General features: G+C 43.7%; 1 protein-coding gene across 6 annotated transcripts; it reads left to right on the top strand.

Annotated features, from left to right (window-relative positions):
• The first annotated feature begins 356 nt into the window (after positions 1-356).
• Positions 357-3,665, top strand: DMRT2 (doublesex and mab-3 related transcription factor 2). Of its 6 annotated transcripts, none has more exons than XR_008971793.1 (4): positions 357-746; positions 831-933; positions 1,824-1,965; positions 2,569-2,693. XR_008971793.1 is itself a non-coding variant. In XM_057406152.1 (4 exons), exons 1-3 carry the CDS (start codon positions 411-413, stop codon positions 1,850-1,852), a joined length of 468 nt encoding a protein of 155 aa, XP_057262135.1. In that variant the 5' UTR covers positions 357-410; the 3' UTR covers positions 1,853-1,858; positions 2,569-2,699. The 6 variants fall into 6 exon arrangements, 5 of the variants coding, with proteins under 5 accessions (XP_057262135.1, XP_057262130.1, XP_057262133.1 ...); XM_057406152.1 differs by having other exon boundaries at positions 1,824-1,858; positions 2,569-2,699; XM_057406147.1 differs by lacking the exon at positions 1,824-1,965 and having other exon boundaries at positions 2,569-3,665.
• The last annotated feature ends 14,694 nt before the right edge of the window (positions 3,666-18,359 follow it).

Here is an 18,359-nt window from a genome sequence, read left to right as displayed (position 1 = left end):
CAGACATTGTTAGGACCCTGAAACAAACAGGTCCCTGTGAGGACCTGGCAGATCCGAAAGCCCTGCGCGCTATTCCTCTTGCTCCCTCCGCCGCTGCGGACGCGCACAGGTCTGCGGCAAGCAGGGTCGGGCCGGGGGTGGGGGTGGTGGAGAGAAGAGAGGGAGCGACCGTCGAGGTTCAACTAAGCCCTTCGTGGAACGTGAAGAATAGGGCCGAGCAGGCGATGAGGGGGTGGACGATATCCCAGGCGGGCTCTGCCATGAGCTCCCTACCGGGGCGCATCCCTTCGGGGCTGCTGGGCAGGGCGATTCCGAGGCGGCCACCTAGGAAGCGGGTGCTCCCCGGCTGCCGTCCCGCCGAAGGGACAAACGACCTGACCCTTCTCTTGCAGCTGCGCTGTCGCGGAGCCATGGCTGAAGGACGTGCCACCGCCGACTGGGAGATCGACGTAGAGAGCGTGGAGGGGGAGGCGGCCGAGGCCACCGGCAGCAGCGCCGGGCCGGAGGAGGAAGAGGAGGAAGGCGAGGACGCGGCGGCGGCAGCCCCGCGGCGGGGGGAGCCGCGGAAGCTGAGCCGCACGCCCAAGTGCGCCCGGTGCCGCAACCACGGCGTGGTGTCGTGCCTGAAGGGACACAAGCGGTTCTGCCGCTGGCGTGACTGCCAGTGCGCCAACTGCCTGCTAGTGGTGGAACGGCAGCGTGTCATGGCCGCCCAGGTGGCCCTCCGACGGCAGCAGGCCACCGAGGTAAGAGGGGTAGGGACGGGAAGGGACGGGACGGACGGGGCGAGCACTTCCAGGGCTGACGGGGCCGCCCGATCGCTGTCCTAGGACAAGAAGGGGCTAGCGGGGAAGCAGGCGAGCCTGGAGCGCAAAGCCGTCTATCAGAGGCACGTCCGGACGCCGAGCCTCCTGGCCAAGAGCATCCTGGAAGGTAAGCGTACCCCGCCCCTCCGCGGGCAGCTCTGCAGCACCGGCTGGCAGCGGGGAAACCCTGCTCCGCCTCAAGGAAAACCTGGACCTTCCGCCCGAGCCGCGGCTGCTAGCGGATACGCGTGAAATACAGCGTTATTTCCCGAAATAAACGCCGAATGACGTTAAAGCACGCCGGCCACTGGCTCCGTGCGGCGCAGGCCTCCTGCCCTTCGTGGCTGAGATCGATGTGGCAAAACTCGAGCTGCCCCCCCCTTCCCCCCTCCAATAACGCCTGAAATGCTAGCAACTGTAATTTGAAATTTGAGAGTTACTGTTACAAGCTGACATTCTTTTTACGTGACTGCCCAGCAGCGTTTTGCAGGGCAGGGTAATTTGTTCGAGTGTGTTTTTATCAGCACATGAATAGATAAATTACTATCTTTGGCTTTTTTGATCTGACCTAACACAGCAGCACTGTTTGCAGTTTTATCAATAATAAGATATCGATGATAGGCTGCCTTTTTTTCCTTTTTTTTTCTTTTTTTTTTCTGTCAAAACTATTAACTGCAGAAGAATGAAACTTTAAAGATTGATATTTTAGTGAAAGGGTGTATTTTTATTCCCCACTCCCTCTTGGGATCATGCCCAAACTTATTTCTGCATATGTTTTAGTTACTTTCCAAACTGTAGTCCTGTAAAGCACTACAATTCTCTAATCTAGCTCTTTTTTTTTTTTTCTTTTTCAAAATAGAAAGCACTTTTCTCTGCCTGTGACAGCACAATTAAACTCCTGTCCTGTTAGAAACCTCTTAATTTTCATCTACAGTTCACCATTTAAAAACAAACAAAAAAACCTCTTCTGTATTCTTTTCTCTAATTTATCTTAACTTTCTTTTTCTTTTCTCCTAGTTCTCCTTCGAATTTTCTACCATCTGTAGCAATATGTACGTAGTGATTCATCATTAGAGAATAGAAAAGGCATCAGCTGTAGGTATAGATATCTGCCTTGGCAATGGGGAAACCTGTGTGAGAGGAATGGGAGTGAAAGCAGGTAAAACCCTGTTCTTGTTACTCCTGTAAGCAGTTCCATTAATTTGATGGGCTTACTTGTCTGAGTAGAGCAAATGGGATTGGACCTTGTTGGTTATATTAAATAAATCTAGGTAGCCTGGTACTTGAATATACTGGAGACTGGCTTTATATCTTTTATTGAAGTTCTCTTTTAGTTCTGAAGAAATAAAATATTTTAATACTTTCTGTATTGAATGTTGAAAATGGATGGTTATCTCGTTAAGCTGCATGGTGGAATATCAGTCATAACACACAGCAGGGTTTTGCACACACACACTGCCTTAATTTTTTTTCCTCAATCTGCTGTTTTGGAATACCTTTTTAAAGTTACTAATCAGCTAGGAGACTACATATGTCAGGGGGGCAGGGTTGGCTTATCTGCACTGAAGAGCTTGTAAAGAATGTGCCTGATGGTTCAAGGAGCTAAGGCTCCGTGACATGGTTTCAGCAGGAGCTGATGGTGTCCACGGTTTGTAGCAAATACTCCGTGCCTGGCCGGACTGGCTTCAAACAGAGCCCTGTTACAAGCACACCAATGTTTTTCTTATGCAGCCTCATTCCTAATGCTGCTTTGTTGTTCTAGGTTACCGTCCTATTCCAACAGACCCTTACCTGGGAGGGAATTCACCCTTGCCACCCCCTGTAAGTGACAGGATGAGAAAGAGACGGGCTTTTGCTGATAAAGAGTTGGAGAACATTATGCTAGAGAGAGAGTATAAAGAGAGGGAGATGATGGAAGCTACACAAGCAGCTGCCCTTTTCCTCCCTAACCGCATGGTGCATGGAGCTGAATACAACTCCTATAAGACAGCCTTCAACACTACTCAAGTTGATACTCCAAACAAGGAGTTTTGCAATTTTTTACCGACCTGCCTTGATCTAACCATGCAGTGTTCAGGATCCAGCAACATGGAACTGATTTCTTCAAATGTCAGTGTAGCTACTACCTATAGACAGTATCCCCTGCCTTCTAGGTTCTTAATGTGGCCAAAATGTGGCCCCATTAGTGATGCTGTCCTCTACCAACAATGCCTATTAAATGCTACTACTGTCCAAGCTCTCAAACCTGGGGCAGGTTGGGATGCTAAGGTGTCACAAAGTCAGGACTGTTCAAATACTGAGCATGACATCATGCCTCCAAAACTGGAAAATTCACTTGTTCTGACCCATGCTCAAGACATTCAGCAGCCATGTAATGAGATACCGTGCCTTCCTCAGGAAGCTCGTGAAAGATCAGCTTTCTCTCCTCCAAAAAGGACTTTCTCTCAGATTTCTAATAAGGATTCTCTGGCTCATCAGGAGCAGCTATTAAGCAAGATCAGCAAAACCAGTACCAAACTTCCTCTCAAATACGCTCCATTTCAATTGATGTTCCACCAAACATTTCCTGATGGGTCAGGAGCAGAGCTGAGAGCATCATTTGTGAAAGAGAATTTTGAAGATGCTTCTAAGAAATACAGAGAGTGTGCTATTAAAGAGAACCAAAAATACAAGTTTGCAACAGATAAATGCACAAAAAACTTTTCTGGGGCTAAACAGGCAACAGCAAAACTTCCAACAACAGAGCCACTGTCATTTTCAGTTGAATCCATCCTTAAATGACCTTGTGCAGTTACTAATATCTCTCAGTGAATAAACTATACCTTTAGTGTAGAGAGTTTGTGTGCTTTGCCTTCTGAAGAATTGTTGCCTGCCTTATCTTTTAAAATTTTTTTTTTAAAAGGAATTTCTGCTTTAAATGGTAATTCTATCTCAAAATGATGTGCATAAATATGCATGATTTCTGAAGAAAAAAAAATATTAATGGAAACTGCCTGTACAGACTGTAAAGTGTTATTTTAAGCAGCACTTCAAGCCATTCAATAAAATAAGATTGCCTACAAACATAGACGTATTCCAGGCCTTTTTTGTTTCTAGTATCTCACAGGCGAGTATGCCCTGTTTTCCGAATGTACTTACGCTTTTTTTCCCGCTATTATCCATTTAGTTTCTAGTTTTCTTGGTGGGGTAAGTGGCTTTGAACCTCCAGTAAGTAAAAGAAGGGGTAACAAAGGTACACGTGCGAATTTGCAAGCCTTTTTTTTAATAACTTAAGCAAGGTTTGGATCAGATTCCAAATGCCTTTCTTATTCTGATATGCTGAACGGGGAGTACATGCTAGCATGAATGGCTGGTTTATTCTGCACCCTTCTGTAAGAGCTTCTGTTCCTAAAGCAGAAGAGTTACTAGATTGGATTTGAGAACGGCTCTCGTGAGCTTTTAGATTAAAAGTCAGCATTTTTAAAAAATCAGTTTTTGAATAAAATATTTAATGTTTTTATTGCTGACTTTACTCTGGATTTCCAGCCCCTAGTATATTTTCCTGTGATTCTTGTGCTGGGGTAATTGAAATGACCTTTAGGCTGTAAAAATGACTCACAGAATGATCACTGTTAATGAAAAATCAAGCCATGATCTCTCAGTAATTCCATGCGTTTTGCAGGGATAGCAAAAATAAAGGAGATTAAGCGCTAGAATTTACCTGGGAACCTGAAATGCCCTCAAGGCTGTAGAAAAAAGTGTGATCAGCTGTCATTATGACTGAGCTTGAAGCTTCCTAAATTCCTGATTTTGGAAGTTTTTCCTTGTATATTATTGCTAGTGCATCTAGTGCTAGCCATCAATCCTTTGGTTACATTGATTCCCTAATATTTTTATCCTGCAGACACCGCTCTGCCAATTGAAAGGACATGTGGTATGTTCTCAATTTTTATTATTTTCTAATGAGAATTTCTTTTTGGTATTTGAGAGCAGAATGTAGTATTTTCGTATTTTATTACACTCGCTGGACAGTCTAAATGCTTATTTTGGTACGAATAAACCTAAGCCTGAGATTTTCTGATCCTGTAACTATCTCTGACAGTGTTTACTGTTTCTGTTGGGAGTGCTGCTGCTGAATAGCAGGACCCTTTTCATGGAGGGGAGGAGCTCTCTGTCGTGGGTGATTTTCTAAGCCATTTTCTTAAAGCAACAGACACATTGGAGAAAACGCATTTTATGTAACATTAATTTTTAAAGAGCACATCTTACAAAGCACATAAAATTTTTATGTCAGGAGCCTAAACAAATCTGTTGTAATTTAAAGGAATCTTGGCCACTGGCTAAGGTTTCACTTTCCAAAAGCATTCTTACTAACCAGATTTTGCCTAGCCAAAAATACATCTCAAATACAGTGAGATGCTTTTCATTTTTTTCAGACTCTATCCAGTTGCCATTAGAGGGAGTTTTAACTTTCTTGAGAGCTGAATCCGCTTGTTAATCAGTTTAGTGGTCAGACCAAGCTAAGCAGCTTTTACCCAGAGTAAATGGAGAGAAATTCTTCACATTTCATATCCGTTTGCTTTCACCACAGCTTCCTTCTTTGGCTTAGTTGAACATTCAATGCTAACAAGGGGTTTTAATTTAAGTGGGGTTTCATTTGTTATTAAAAATACAACTTTTCAGTTTTTCAAGCTGCTGGCATAAACTAGGATGACCGATGAAAAGAGTTCAGCAATCTATGTGAGAACCAATTTTGGATACTGGAATTTGTCCTGCATAAATATTTTTTTTTGCCTGACAGTGTTGCATCTAACATTCTTCAGTTTAGCATCTGAAACGTTTTTCCAGGAAGTCACTTGTCTTTCTTTAGCTCTTAAAAAAAAAGGCTAGAAAACCAAAACCCTCCAACAGTCTGGTACCTCTTGACCATTCAAAGAACCAGTTGTACTGAACAAATTCGGACTCTGAAGGTGTACTGAACACTAATATGTATAATCACAGAATTGTTTATGTTGGAAAAGACCTTTAAGACCATTGAGTCCAACCATAAACCTAGCACTGTTAAGTCCACCAATAAACCATGTCCCAAAGTGACACATCTACATCTTTTAAATACTTCCAGAGATAGTGACTCAATCACTTCCGTTTGGAAACCCCAGCTCTCCTTACATACACTGGTCCATGGCAGATGTTTACACATAGAACAAAACAAGTGCCAATTTGGTATAATGATTCCCAAATAAACATATTTATGTCTCAATGGTTACCAGACTTTTACATAAGAAAGTAACATATAACTATACTATATTCACACACTTATATACATAATATATATATGTTTCAGATAGTTTTGTTCAAATCCCAGTCAGCAGGGGTGCCATTTCTATTGCTATCTGAAAAAATGTGACCCTTGAGGTGAAACTTGGACAAATTTTCCTGTACTTACTTTTCTTTCATTTCACAGACCCTGGACCTTACCTCTCATGCATCTTGAAAACATGTTGCACCCAGATAATTTTTTCCTTTCCTTTGTTAAAAAAGTGAAAGACATATAAAGGCTATGCCTCATGGAGAGGATAGTTAGTAGCTTGAGCAAGGTAACATATAAATAGTGTGTGATTTTCCTGACACATCTTTGCAGTGGATGTATAGCACTCTTGCCTCTTTCAGTCATGTGCTTCTCCAGAGCAGTAGTGACTTGTCTGCATGTGCTAGTGCGGCTGTACAAACTCATGGAGAAATGAAGTCTTTGCTCTGAAACTGCCTAGAACTTACTTCTAGGCAGGGTCTCCCTGGCAATAAATCAACTGTTAAAATAACCTATGCTCTCCCATGCTCCCTGCTTCTTAAATACATATTCTGTGGTGTTTGGTTTGTGGACACCTGTGTCTCCTGCACAGAGTGAGTAGTTTTGGGTATGAGATTCACCTTTGTGCTGTACTAATGGACATCAGGTTGCCTATCATAGAATCATGAATCATATAGAATCATGTGGATTGGAAGGGACCTTAAAGCTCCAACCGTCTGTCCAACAGTTCCAACCGTCTGTCATGGGCAGGGACACCTTCCACTACACCAGGTTACTCAAAGCCCCATCCAGCCTGGCCTTGAACACTGCCAGGGATGGAGCAGCCACAGCTTCTGTGGGCAGCCTGTGGCAGTGCCTCACCACCCTCATAGTTAAGAACTTCTTCATAGTATCTCTAATCTAAATCTCCCCTCTTTCAGCTTAAAGCCATCCCCCCTTGTCCTAACAACACAGGACCTTCTAAAAAGTCCCTCTGTAGATTTCTTCTAGGCCCCCTTTAGGTATTGGAAGCTGCTCTAAGGTTTCCCCAGAGCCTTCTCTCCTCCAGGCTGAACAAGCCCAACTATCTCAGCCTGTCTTCATAGAAGAGGTGCTCCAGCCCTCTGATCATCTTCATGGCCTCCTCTGGACTCACTCAAGCCTGTCTGCATCTCTCTTGTGTTGGGGGCTCCATAGCTGGATGCAGTACTGCAGGTTGGGTCTCATGAGAGTGGAAAAGAGGGGAAGAATCCCCTCCCTTGACCTGCTGGTCATGCTCCTTTTGATGCAGCCCAGCATATGGTTGGCTTTCTGGGCTGCGAGGACACACTACTGGGTCACATTGAGCTTCCCATCAACCAACACCCCCAAGTCTTACTCCTCAGGGCTGCTCTCAATCCATTCCCTGCCCGGCTTATAGTTGTGCCTGGGATTGCCTTGATCCAGCAGCAGAGCCTTATAGTTGCCATTGTTGAACTTCATGATGTTGGCATTGGCCCATCTCTCCAGCCTGTCCAGGTCCCTCTGGATGGCATCCCTTCTCTCCAGCTTGTCGACCCCACACAGCTTGGTGTCATTGGCAGACATGCTAAGGGTGCATCAGTCCCACTGTCCATGTTGCCAACAAAGATGTTGAACAGCACCAGCCTTAATAATGACCCCTGGGGAACACCACTTGTCACTGGTCTCCACTTGGACATTGAGCCATTCACCATAATGTTTTAGGTGTGACCATCCAGCCAATTCCTTATCCACTGGATGGTCAACCTGTCAAGTCAATATCTCTTCAATTTAGAGACAAGAATGCCATGTGGGACAGTGTCAAGCACTTTGCACAAGTCCAGGTAGATGTTGTCAGTCACCCTTCCTTTATCCACCAATGCCATAGCCCCATCATAGAAGGCCACCAAAATTTTCAGGCATGATTTGCCCTTGGTGAAGTCATGTTGGCTGTCACCAATCACCCCCTTAATGTCCATTTGCTTTAGATTATTTTCCAGGAGGACCTGCTCCATGATCTTGCTGTGGACTGAGGCAAAACTGACCAGCCTGTAGTTCCCTGGGTCTTCCTTCTTTCCCTTTTTAAAAATGAGGGTTATATTTTCCCTTTTCCTGTCAGCCGGAACTCACCAGACTGTCATGACTTCTAAAATGTGATGGATAATCCTTGGCAACTTCATGTGGCAGTTCTTCAGGACCTGCAGATGCATCTCATCAGGTCCCATGGGCTTGCGCACCTTCATGTTCCTTAGATGATCTTGAACCTGATCTTCTCCTACAGCGGGTGGTTTTTCGTTCCCCTAGTTCCTACTTTTGCCTGCTGCAACTTGGGCAATGTAGCTAGAGCTCTTGCCAGTGAAGACCGAGGCAAAAGAGTCATTGAGCATCTCCTTTCTGATCCCCTTCTGACCCCAGTTTTTCTTATGTGACAGTGGAACACTCTTTTTGGGAAGCTCAGCTTTGGCACTGATACAGCAGGTCAAGAATCTGTGCTGACTGTAGAGCACAAAATGGTCATGGAAGCAAGTACAGAGAACAATTAATTACTCACTTGGTCTGCAAAAAAGTAAGCCTGGTTGTTAGTGTTGTCAGAGGCAACTTGGAAGTGCAGGCCCACCATATGCATGCTGTGACAAGTTTTTTGTAGGTATACAGAGCTGTGTAAGTGTGCAGAACTAGAACTGTGAATTAATATCACCCCAGGCAATGCCTGGCTTACTACCTGGCCTGATGGCAAGGAGCAAGTGGTGATGGGTTCACTTGGAGAAGGGATAGGTTATTGACAGCTGCTGCAGTGACCATGCTTCTACCTCATATGACAAGGAGAATTGAGGTGTGAGCTATGGCAGGTAGAGGAAGAGTCTCTGCTGAATAAGTATGGATTGTCGGCTTTTTTTCATGTGGTGGCCTCCTGGAGGTGACTGCAACAGTACTGCTGACTTGCTACAAAACATGCCTTAAAACTGTAATTTGTCTTTGATGCCTTCAAATCAGCATACCAAGCTGCTGGGTTTGAGGTAGGTCAAAGCACAGAGTTTATTGAGGTCGCTGGATAATAGGACACGAGTAATTGAGCTGATGTCAAGACTGAAATGCCTGTGAAATCATCAGCTGAATGCATTTGCATTCTGGCCTGAGAATAAGACTTATTTCTGTGCTGCTTGTCATTCTGCTATGACAAAGACCTCTCTGAGCTCTTCATCTCCTCGGGAACATAAAAGCAAGTCATTTTGGGGCCAGCTGTGAAGGCTCAAGTTCCTGTAGGGTTAATGGCTCTGAAGGTTGAACATTAACCAGCTCCCAGCTGTTATAGTTCTGGAATTAGAGAACTTGATGCTTGCTCCATTTCTTTATTTTAAGTGTAGAACAGGGAGATATGTTCTCATTTTGATTGGCAGCAGGTTTGCATGACCAAACCTTTCAGTTCTTGTATCCAACACTTCCCATGCAGCTGGCCTTGATATGAAAGCTGGCACCAGCAGTCATACCATGATGGATGATATTCTCACCTTATCACTAAGTTCCTTCACTTAATTTCTGCCAACTGAATAGCATAAAGTACACATAATGCCTCCTTTAACACAGGTAGCAGTGATGAGCCATTTTCTGTCTGCTTGCATTTAAACCAAGACAAACTGTGGCTTATGCAAGAAGGGCTGCTGGTGAAGCATGTGTGGGCAGGTGGAAACCAATGGCAGGAATGTCAGTGTGAGAGGGAGACAGGAGCCAGTTGATGTTCTATGGGAGGAAACATCCCCATTCATAAAAACGAAAATATGAAAATGGGACCCCCCCCCGCAAATTGTTCAACTTGCCAGTTCCCTCTCCTCCTGTCCCCAACACCAGCTCTTTGTGAGCAGGCTACAATGATTTTTCTGTCCATAAACAGGTCAGAAATCACTGTCATGGGCTGAGGCCATCCCGTTTCATCTTTTGGACTTCGTAGCTAAAACCAAGTGAGTCCTGCTGTTACTGTGACACATTTCCTGAAGTGCAGAGGCTGATACTGGCACTCCTTCTCACAAACTAGGGGTAGCAGTTTACCCCTCACCCCTCACTTCAGTCAGCTTTCCATACTCTGCATGGATGTGGGGGCATTTGGGTCTCTGGCATGAAACCTCACTGCCTAATCTGTGTGTTACCACAGGACACACTGATGTGCCTAGTTTTTATTGCAAATAACAGTTTCCACAATGACCAGCAGAAAATAATGAAATGATTCTTCTTACTCAGTTTTGTTGAGATACTATATTGAAAAAAATGGAAGAATGAATAATTACATTGGAAGAGAGCTTTTTTCCCCCATTTTTGTATAAATAATTGCTGCTGAAATGCATCCAGAGAAAAGTGAAAAATTACATAGGAAAGCCTAACTGATGTGTACACCAACTGAAGCCTACTAAGATATGTACTTATCCTTGCAAAACAGAGTCTAGGAGTAAGTTTAGAAGCAATACAAAGGTCTTAGTAATGCCAGATTTCACAGTCACACTGTCTGGATGGCAGCTCCTGCATCTATACCTCACTGTAGCTGGCCACATCTGGGCTTAAAACAGTGATTAGATTTTTCACTCATTCCTTGGCAATCCAGTTGGGCAGGAAACAGGCAGGTTGAAATAGTACCGTGCATGATGCACAGTTTCTGTATCAATAACTTGTAGTGGCATCCATTACTCTGCCTGGTTTTCATCTACTCATTTTATTTCTACACCAAGAATGCCCTACGTAAGCTGGCCATGGCCACACTCCACTTTTCTAAGTTAGACAGAAAACATGGATGAACCATCCGCCTTCAGATATGGCTTGACTCAGTGAAAAGCACACTGGGAGCAGGTCCTCTGTGGAGATCCTGTAAGTAGTCATAGAATTGTTGGATCACAGCTTTAGAAAGATCACACATATGTATACAGGTAGGAAAACAAAATATTGATGTGAAATATGTATAGGTAAAACCATCTCCTTTCAGGTAATTTTCGATTTGCAGCAGTGTAAGCATGAACAGAGAGCTGAAAAAAAAATAAAATCAGAAGATCTTAGTAAGTGACTTGGACATGGCAAATGTTATGAAGCCTTATATGTGAACCTGTGTGGAAAATCAATTTTTATGTAATCTTTAATTTAGAAAGTTTACTTACACTTGTTACCATCTGAGCTGTCCTTACCTTGTAGAAGAATATTACTTCCTCTACTATATCTTCAAACACATTTATTAGTTCAAATGGAGTGCTATGTGATAGAACTGTAGGGCAAAACTGTTGGTGGCACTGATGCTGGATGGCAGCTCTGGAGAACCCGCAGTCCCACCACTGCCACAGCAGGTTGCTCAGGGCTATGTTCAGTTAAGTTTGAATATCCCTAAAGATGGAGACTCCCAGTCTCTGGGCAGCCTGTTCAGTATTTGACCACCTGAACAGGAAAAAAAAGGGTCCTGGGTTTAGACGGAATTTCCTGTCTTACAGTGTGTGCCCATTGCCTCTTGTCCTGTCCTGGACAGCACTACAAGATCCGTCATCTTTGCTCCCACTGTCTTTGGTCTCATTATCTATACACAGTGATAAGGTTGCCTCTGAGCCTTCTTTTCTGCAGGCTGGACAGCCCCAGCTCTCTCAGTCTTTCCCGATATGAGAGATGCTCCAATCCCTTAATCATCTTCAAGGCACCTTTGCTGGACTCACTCAAGTATGTCCTTTTGTACAGGGGAGCCCAGCCCTGGACATAGTATTCCAGATGTGGCTTCTGGGGCTCAGTAGAGAGGAAGCATCACCTCCTTCCATGTGCTGGCAACATTCTGCCAAATGCAGGCCAGGGTGCTGTTGGACATACTTGCCAAAGGGCACATTGCTGCCTTCTAGTCAACTCAGTGCCCACAGAGGCCACCCTGACTCAGGGCTTAAATTTTGCAACAGGATTAAATAAACTCTACTTTGTCAAATCATCACATACTAGATTCATGATGGAGTAAGTACAAAAATAAATGACTCTCTATCACTTTAGGTCTGAAAAAAAAAAAAGAAAAAATAAAGAATAGCTGTGAAATTCTGAAAACAGAACAACAATCAATCTGCAAGTCAATGCAAACCTGAAATGATGGTGGTACTAAAACTTTAGCTCAGGCTCAAGATGAAGTAGTTGCATAGAAAATGACTAAAAAGCTTTATGTTAGGAAGGGCTGAGTTCCCCCACCTTCAGACATAATGTCTGTCTTATCATTCACCATGCCTTCCCATATTACTCTTTCATAAATGGACTGAGAAAACAAGAGTCTCATTATCACAGTTTAAAATTATTTCCATCCTGACTATGGCAAACTGGTCTAGGATTCGAGTTCAGGAATAAAGGGCTTCATGCTGAAATTATCATTAATCTGCCTGGAAGGAGCTGGTAGCCTGGTCACTCTGAGAGACTGTCTTGGTATGGCAGAAAGGTACAGAGAAAATGAGACCAAAACACACAAGGGGGCTTTACCTGGCTGGTGCATCATCCCCACCTGACTTCCACCTTCTCCTTGTTGGTCTTTAGGAAGCTGGGGAGTAGCAGAAGGGCACTGTACGGAGCCTGGCACCTGCATGCTTCCCACAATGCCTACCCCAGCTGGGCAGAGAGAGCACAACTGCAGCCTGGGCACCCTCCTGGACACAGAGGGACAAACAGCTGTTCTCATGGATGGTGGGTGGCTGAAGGCCAGTTTTGGCGTACCCTCATAGAGCTTCTTCAGTCAAAAAGCTTTGTCTTTTTCAGACAGTCGAACATCCCCCAGCGCAAAACTGCTTTCTTACAAAGCTGCTACGTCCTGGACAATTTTGCACTAACACTTTGCGGATGTATCAGTAAAGGAGCATGCTCTGCTGGGTATGGAGGCTTTAGGCAGAGGTTCTGTATTGCAAAGAAATGAGAGGAAAAAAGGTTTTGGGATAAAACTATTTTCTTCAGTCGATTAAACCCCTTGCTCAGAATTAGAGGAGAGTGACTCAGGGATTTTGGAATAAAATTAACTGAGAGTAAACTCATGGGGCCATGAGCATTATTTGTAGTAATTTAACCTCAAAGCAATGATGGTGTAGCTAACCATAAAGTGGTTTGTGTCTAACAGAGGAGGATATGAGCAGAAGGTTATACTGAGTGCATGATCTTCTGTAATTTATGGCAACCAGTAGCATGTCCAGGCTTGCAGAAAGGAAAGCATATGCATGTTAACAACAGGGTCCCTGTAGCAATGTCTTGATTCATCTTCTGGTGTTACTCCCAGGCAGTGTGCTCTGAGTTGTCATGTTTGTAGAAGCAGGATGAGAAAGGGCAGGGGGAACCTCTGCAATGAAGCAATGAGAACTTATTTTGCACTCCCCCACTTCTTACTGCTCACTTGGTGTGCACTGCAGAACAGCTCACACTTCCCACAGCACCCCAAAGCAGACATTTGGGGGTGTAGGTTGATTGCCATTCCAGCAGGTATACGAGAAGTACAAGACTGGTATGCATTTTCTTTGCTGGCTTTGCTTTAGCTTTTACTTGGCACTCACTTTGACACCTGCAAATGCAAATCAAGCCCCTCCGCAAAGTGACACATCACTTGAAGTTGGGTTCCCAGCAGATTGTCTTTGAGTTAGATTCTCTGCAGCCCAACTAACAGAAGTAGGGCTTCTCCTACCATTTTTTCTCTTGTCACGTGGGCATCTGTATAATGCATCTTCTCTATCCAACTGACTGGACCTGTGATACTTGTTGAATTATTTATATTTGCGACTTCTGCTTTCTGCAAATGTAACTAATAGTTTCAAAAGTGGAGAGGAGCAAAGTAGACGCTAAATGTTTTGGGAAACCCCTAAAAAGCCCCATTTGTTTTCATGTGCTTTACCTGTCATTTTCTCCCATGCACTTATCTTTATGTGCCTTTTGAAGCTCCTTCCTTTCCTGTCACACGATATCCCCTCCTGTCTGGGATGTACCAGACCCAAGACATACCAGACCTCAGGACTCATGTTGGAGGAAGGAGTCTGTTGAGTACTGGCACTATTTGTTGTACTCAGGATTGGGTTCTTGTGCTACAAAACAGCCTAACCCAGCGTGACTTGTTAAAGCTTTCTACAAAGCAACCAGCATGAAGTGCTCATGTGGAAGCTTCAAAATAAACAAGAAATAATAATAATGTATCTCCCACAGCTGGGAGTTGCCACATGTGGATCAGGATAATCCATTCATTAGGTTCTGAACACAAAGTCCCACCAGAGAGTACCATAAATCTATGTGATGTCCCTGAACACTGGATTTTTCATTTGGGCATGTGAAGGAACTGAAAAATGTGTAAAATGAAAATCACATGTACTGCAAAGCAGCTCCATAGCACTTAAAGCTGGTAACATCTGAAAGTGAGTAGGCAAAACTGACACATAAAGATGTGTGCTGAGCCAATTTACAGCAAAGGGTAAAGATCATACTGCATCTGAATCAAAACAGGGTAGGCACTACTCCCTAGTGACTGTACATCCGAAAAGTCTCTTGCGTACTGATTATACCAGAAAATGTATGGAATACATTACAGTTATGAATGTTCCTCTGACATGTTATTTCAAAAAGACCATGAGAGTAGAATAAAATATAGGGCTGAGTCTTTCAACCTCCAGTCATAACGAGCCCAATTTCCATTGCTGTCAAAGATGAAGCAGAGATGTTTATCTCCATACAGCTACTTCTTAGAAGAGACAAGTATTCCCATAGAATTAAGGTTTTCAGCAAAAGCAATTACAAGCTTTTCTAAACCATTGCACTTTCTGGTACTTGTTTAGAGTTAGCAGTTGAGTCCAGAAGACAGGACTCCAAAATGCTTGTATGGTGCATTCTGCAGTTGTACACATGAACATGCTTAAATGGAAGTGTTTTATCTTCAAGCTGTCATGCCATTGGTCTGCTAAAGAGCTTTCAAAATGTGGCCCTAAATCTTCAAAGGAAAGAAAAAAAGTCTAACTCAGTCCTGTGGCTGATGTTTTATTATGCAGCTGATCTGATTAATTCCTTCCTATAGTTACTTTGGACTGTTTAATCTCTGCTGTTGTTTTATATTAAGGAGATGCATTCTTGTATTGAGCAAATATACTACAGTGGTACATGCAGAGACTTGGACTTGGAGTGCAGGGAAAAAGGCCATCTGATGTGAGATCTGCTGTCCATCTTACTGCTAATGAAGTCTATGAAAAGAAGATACAGTGAATATTGAGACTAATGTTTGGCCAAAAAAAGGAAGCTCAGAAATCCTGTGTTTAGCATTAATACCATGTGAGAGTACCTGCATGTAAGAGAAAGTCAGCTAACTTCTGCCGAGGCGCAGCTCACATCAACATTGCAAGTCTCTTTCTGCTTGTTGAAGCCTTCTTGCTTTCAAATGGCTGAATGAAACGTGTCAATGATGTAGAAACTATTGCCATTTCCAGCCCTGCTTGGCAGGTCGACAGGGAGTTTTGTGACTTGTTGTGCTGAAGGAGAAGTAAATACAGGCTATCTGTTCCTGAGAAAGGGGCACAGCAATTCTGAAGGATCTGGTGATGGTCTGTCTCCATTAGTCTCTGCCAGCTGAAGAGTTCAAATTCATGGAGCCAGAAGACAGGGAGTATCTAGCATGACAATACATGGAAGCACCTGGATGTTGTTTTTTTTTTTGTGAGAAAATCTTCTACTCAAGAGAAGAGTTGCATCTCAGAAAACCATCCAGGGCAAGCAATATCTGGTGAGCTATTGCTATTCATTCCAGATCTGGGTAGGTTTTGTAAAACTTGCTTTAAACAGCAAAGAGATGCCTCCCATATTTCAGCTCCTTTTTTTTTTTATGGACTGCAGGAGGACAACGATGCAAGCAAGATTTCTGTCTCTTTGCAGTGGTGAGTTTTTGGGCTAGTCCATTGGCCATTTGCCATAGAGAGTTTTGAAAAGGGGCAAGAGCTCCCAAAGATTTGAATGACTGTATGGGGGTCTGCAGTGGCTGTGTGACCCAAGGGCTCAGTTCTGTTCTGAACGAAGCTGCTGGTGAAATTCCTGTCTTTGTCTCTCACCCTCACAAACGAGGACAGAAGTGATTGGTGATGATCTGCAGTCAGGAGCCCTGGTGCCATGAATATTTCGTTGAAGGCATAGTTAATGTACTGGCTTCTGGGTATAGAGAGGAAAGGCTGATGCTGCTGATGCAGCTGCTGTATCAGTGTCTCCTCGCCAAGCTAGTAGCCTGATGTGACACTTCCTTCTGCTGGGAAGAAGCACATGCTGACTAATAAATTCTTAAAAATGGGCATCTTCACCTTCATCTGCATAGATCACTGGATTAACACAGTAATGCAAGACCCTCCCAGTCCACCCACAGCCCATACAGCTTTCCAGAGCATTGGCAATCTTTGTAGGCAGAGGGAGCACAATACGCTGTGCCCTTCCTAACAGGAGAGATCTTCCTGTGGGATGTGCTTTGAGAAAGCTTGATCACCTTTTTGATCTCTCTTCCACATACTCCTACTAAGGTTAGAAGTACCTTGCTAAGGTGGGCAAACTTCAGTGATAAAGAGAGTGAACCAAAGTACATCACAGGGACACTAACAAGTCCCAACCCATGTGGAGGCACTGCAGCAGTCTGAGGGGAAAAGCAGGCACCTTTGGCTGCTGTGACTTCGGGTGGCTTCTGAGGACAGCAGAGTGAAGCAGGCTGCAGGGGGTACCAGGACAGATCACTTGCCCTGAGTTGTCCCCAGTTGGCCATCAGAAACATCTCACCAGGGGCTGAGGTGAGGAGGCTGGTCCTGTGGTCCAGCACCACACCTGCAGGCAGAGCCACATCCAGACACCCAACACAAGCACTGTGACTCACTTGTCTCACTGCTAACCCATACTCTTTATTGTAAAGTAACTTTAAACAAATATAATAAAAATGAGCTTCCACATGCCTAATCACTATACATATTCCCTCTCAAATGTGACATGTACGTGACAAGAGTGAAGGACAAGCCAGGATAAGAAAGCAGACGTGTAAAGTCACTTTAGTACATGGCTGCTAACACCAGAATCCTTAACATTTATTGCATGGTGCTTGGTAGTGTAGTCTGGCCTTCAAATATTCTCCAGAGTTAGCAGAGGAACAAGCAGACCCCTGATAAGAAGTCTGCATTGGAGCTGGCTGAAACATACTGCAGAATGTACAGTGCTCAGTGACATTTCTTCAGGAATTCACCCTAAAACCAGCACACAGTGTGGTGAACCCTGACTTCAAGTTTTACTCAAATGTTTACTTTATTGTAATCAAGTGACTGGAATAATAACAATGATAATTATAATCATCATCAACTTTGCCGTTGCAATACCTTTGCAACAGAAGATAACTAGATAGTGTCAAAGCTTCTTGGAAGAACTTCCTCATAATATACACTCCATAGCTGAAATACAGATTCTGATGCACTGGTACCATGCATCTGTTCTCCTGACTTTTTAACCACAGAGTGCTAGTTTATTGCTGAGCTTAAGGATGAAAGAAGCAAGAAATGAAAGTAAAAAAACCCAACAAATCCAAACCCCCAAAAAGTTTCCTCTCTACTAAGTACATTCAGATGTCAACCTCTAAAAGCCCTGTTTCATTCCCAGATTATTTTGCCTTCCTGCTTATAAGGCAATGTTGTTATCAAATACTCTTAATCACAAGAGGGATGGGATTTAGAATGGCAAAATGTTATTTGCAGATATTGTCAATAAAATAAATGAAAAATAGCTGCAGTGTTTCAGCATGAGCATGTAAAAACTTCCAAAGGACAGATCTGTGAAATAACTATTTTTGAGTGTGCCATCAATCTTTGTTGAATGAAAGGTTTCAAGGGTATCAGTATTGGAGATGGGAAGTCCAAGTGATTCACACTACACATGAGCATACACCTGCTCCAAGGAAATACTGCTGCTGTCAGTTGCTAAGAGAAAACGTAGCTGACCACAGGACAGCTTTCTGAGTTTGTGCCATCTTCCAGACTGGGAAAGAATAAACCTTTCAAGAGATCCAAAGAAAAATTACATATTGGTGTCTAGCAGTGGCAAGGGTGTCCTTGCTGGCAAAGTGCAGGGGGTTCCCACTGTGCATGTTCCCACCTTAGAGGGTGTTCAGATGTGGCATTTTCTTGTACCTATGACAGATACTTCCTACACAGTAGCACACATGTGAGCATTGCTGTCTCTTTGGGCAGCTCTTCATTGAAACTGATAGTGTTAACCTCCCTTAAATAGTTTAGTTTGATCAAAAGAGGATATCTGAGTCAGATTTTCACTAAACTGAATCTGTT

The sequence above is a fragment of the Pezoporus wallicus genome, unplaced genomic scaffold (genome assembly GCF_028554395.1).
Source record: "Pezoporus wallicus isolate ANWC-B61680 ecotype Strahan unplaced genomic scaffold, APGP_CSIRO_Pwel_v1 contig_7506, whole genome shotgun sequence".
In the NCBI taxonomy this organism is placed as follows: Eukaryota; Metazoa; Chordata; class Aves; order Psittaciformes; family Psittacidae; genus Pezoporus; species Pezoporus wallicus.
Note: the sequence above shows the minus strand (reverse complement) of the source record. Positions and strands in the feature narration are given on the sequence as shown.

What these genes read in the sequence shown, in the direction of transcription:
- DMRT2 (XM_057406147.1), top strand. Translation starts at nt 411, where the DNA reads ATGGCTGAAGGACGTGCCACCGCCGACTGGGAGATCGACGTAGAGAGC. An exon ending in GACGGCAGCAGGCCACCGAG is followed by an intron (nt 747 to 830) that starts GTAAGAGGGGTA and finishes TCGCTGTCCTAG; the next exon opens with GACAAGAAGGGGCTAGCGGG. An exon ending in GGCCAAGAGCATCCTGGAAG is followed by an intron (nt 934 to 2,568) that starts GTAAGCGTACCC and finishes TTGTTGTTCTAG; the next exon opens with GTTACCGTCCTATTCCAACA.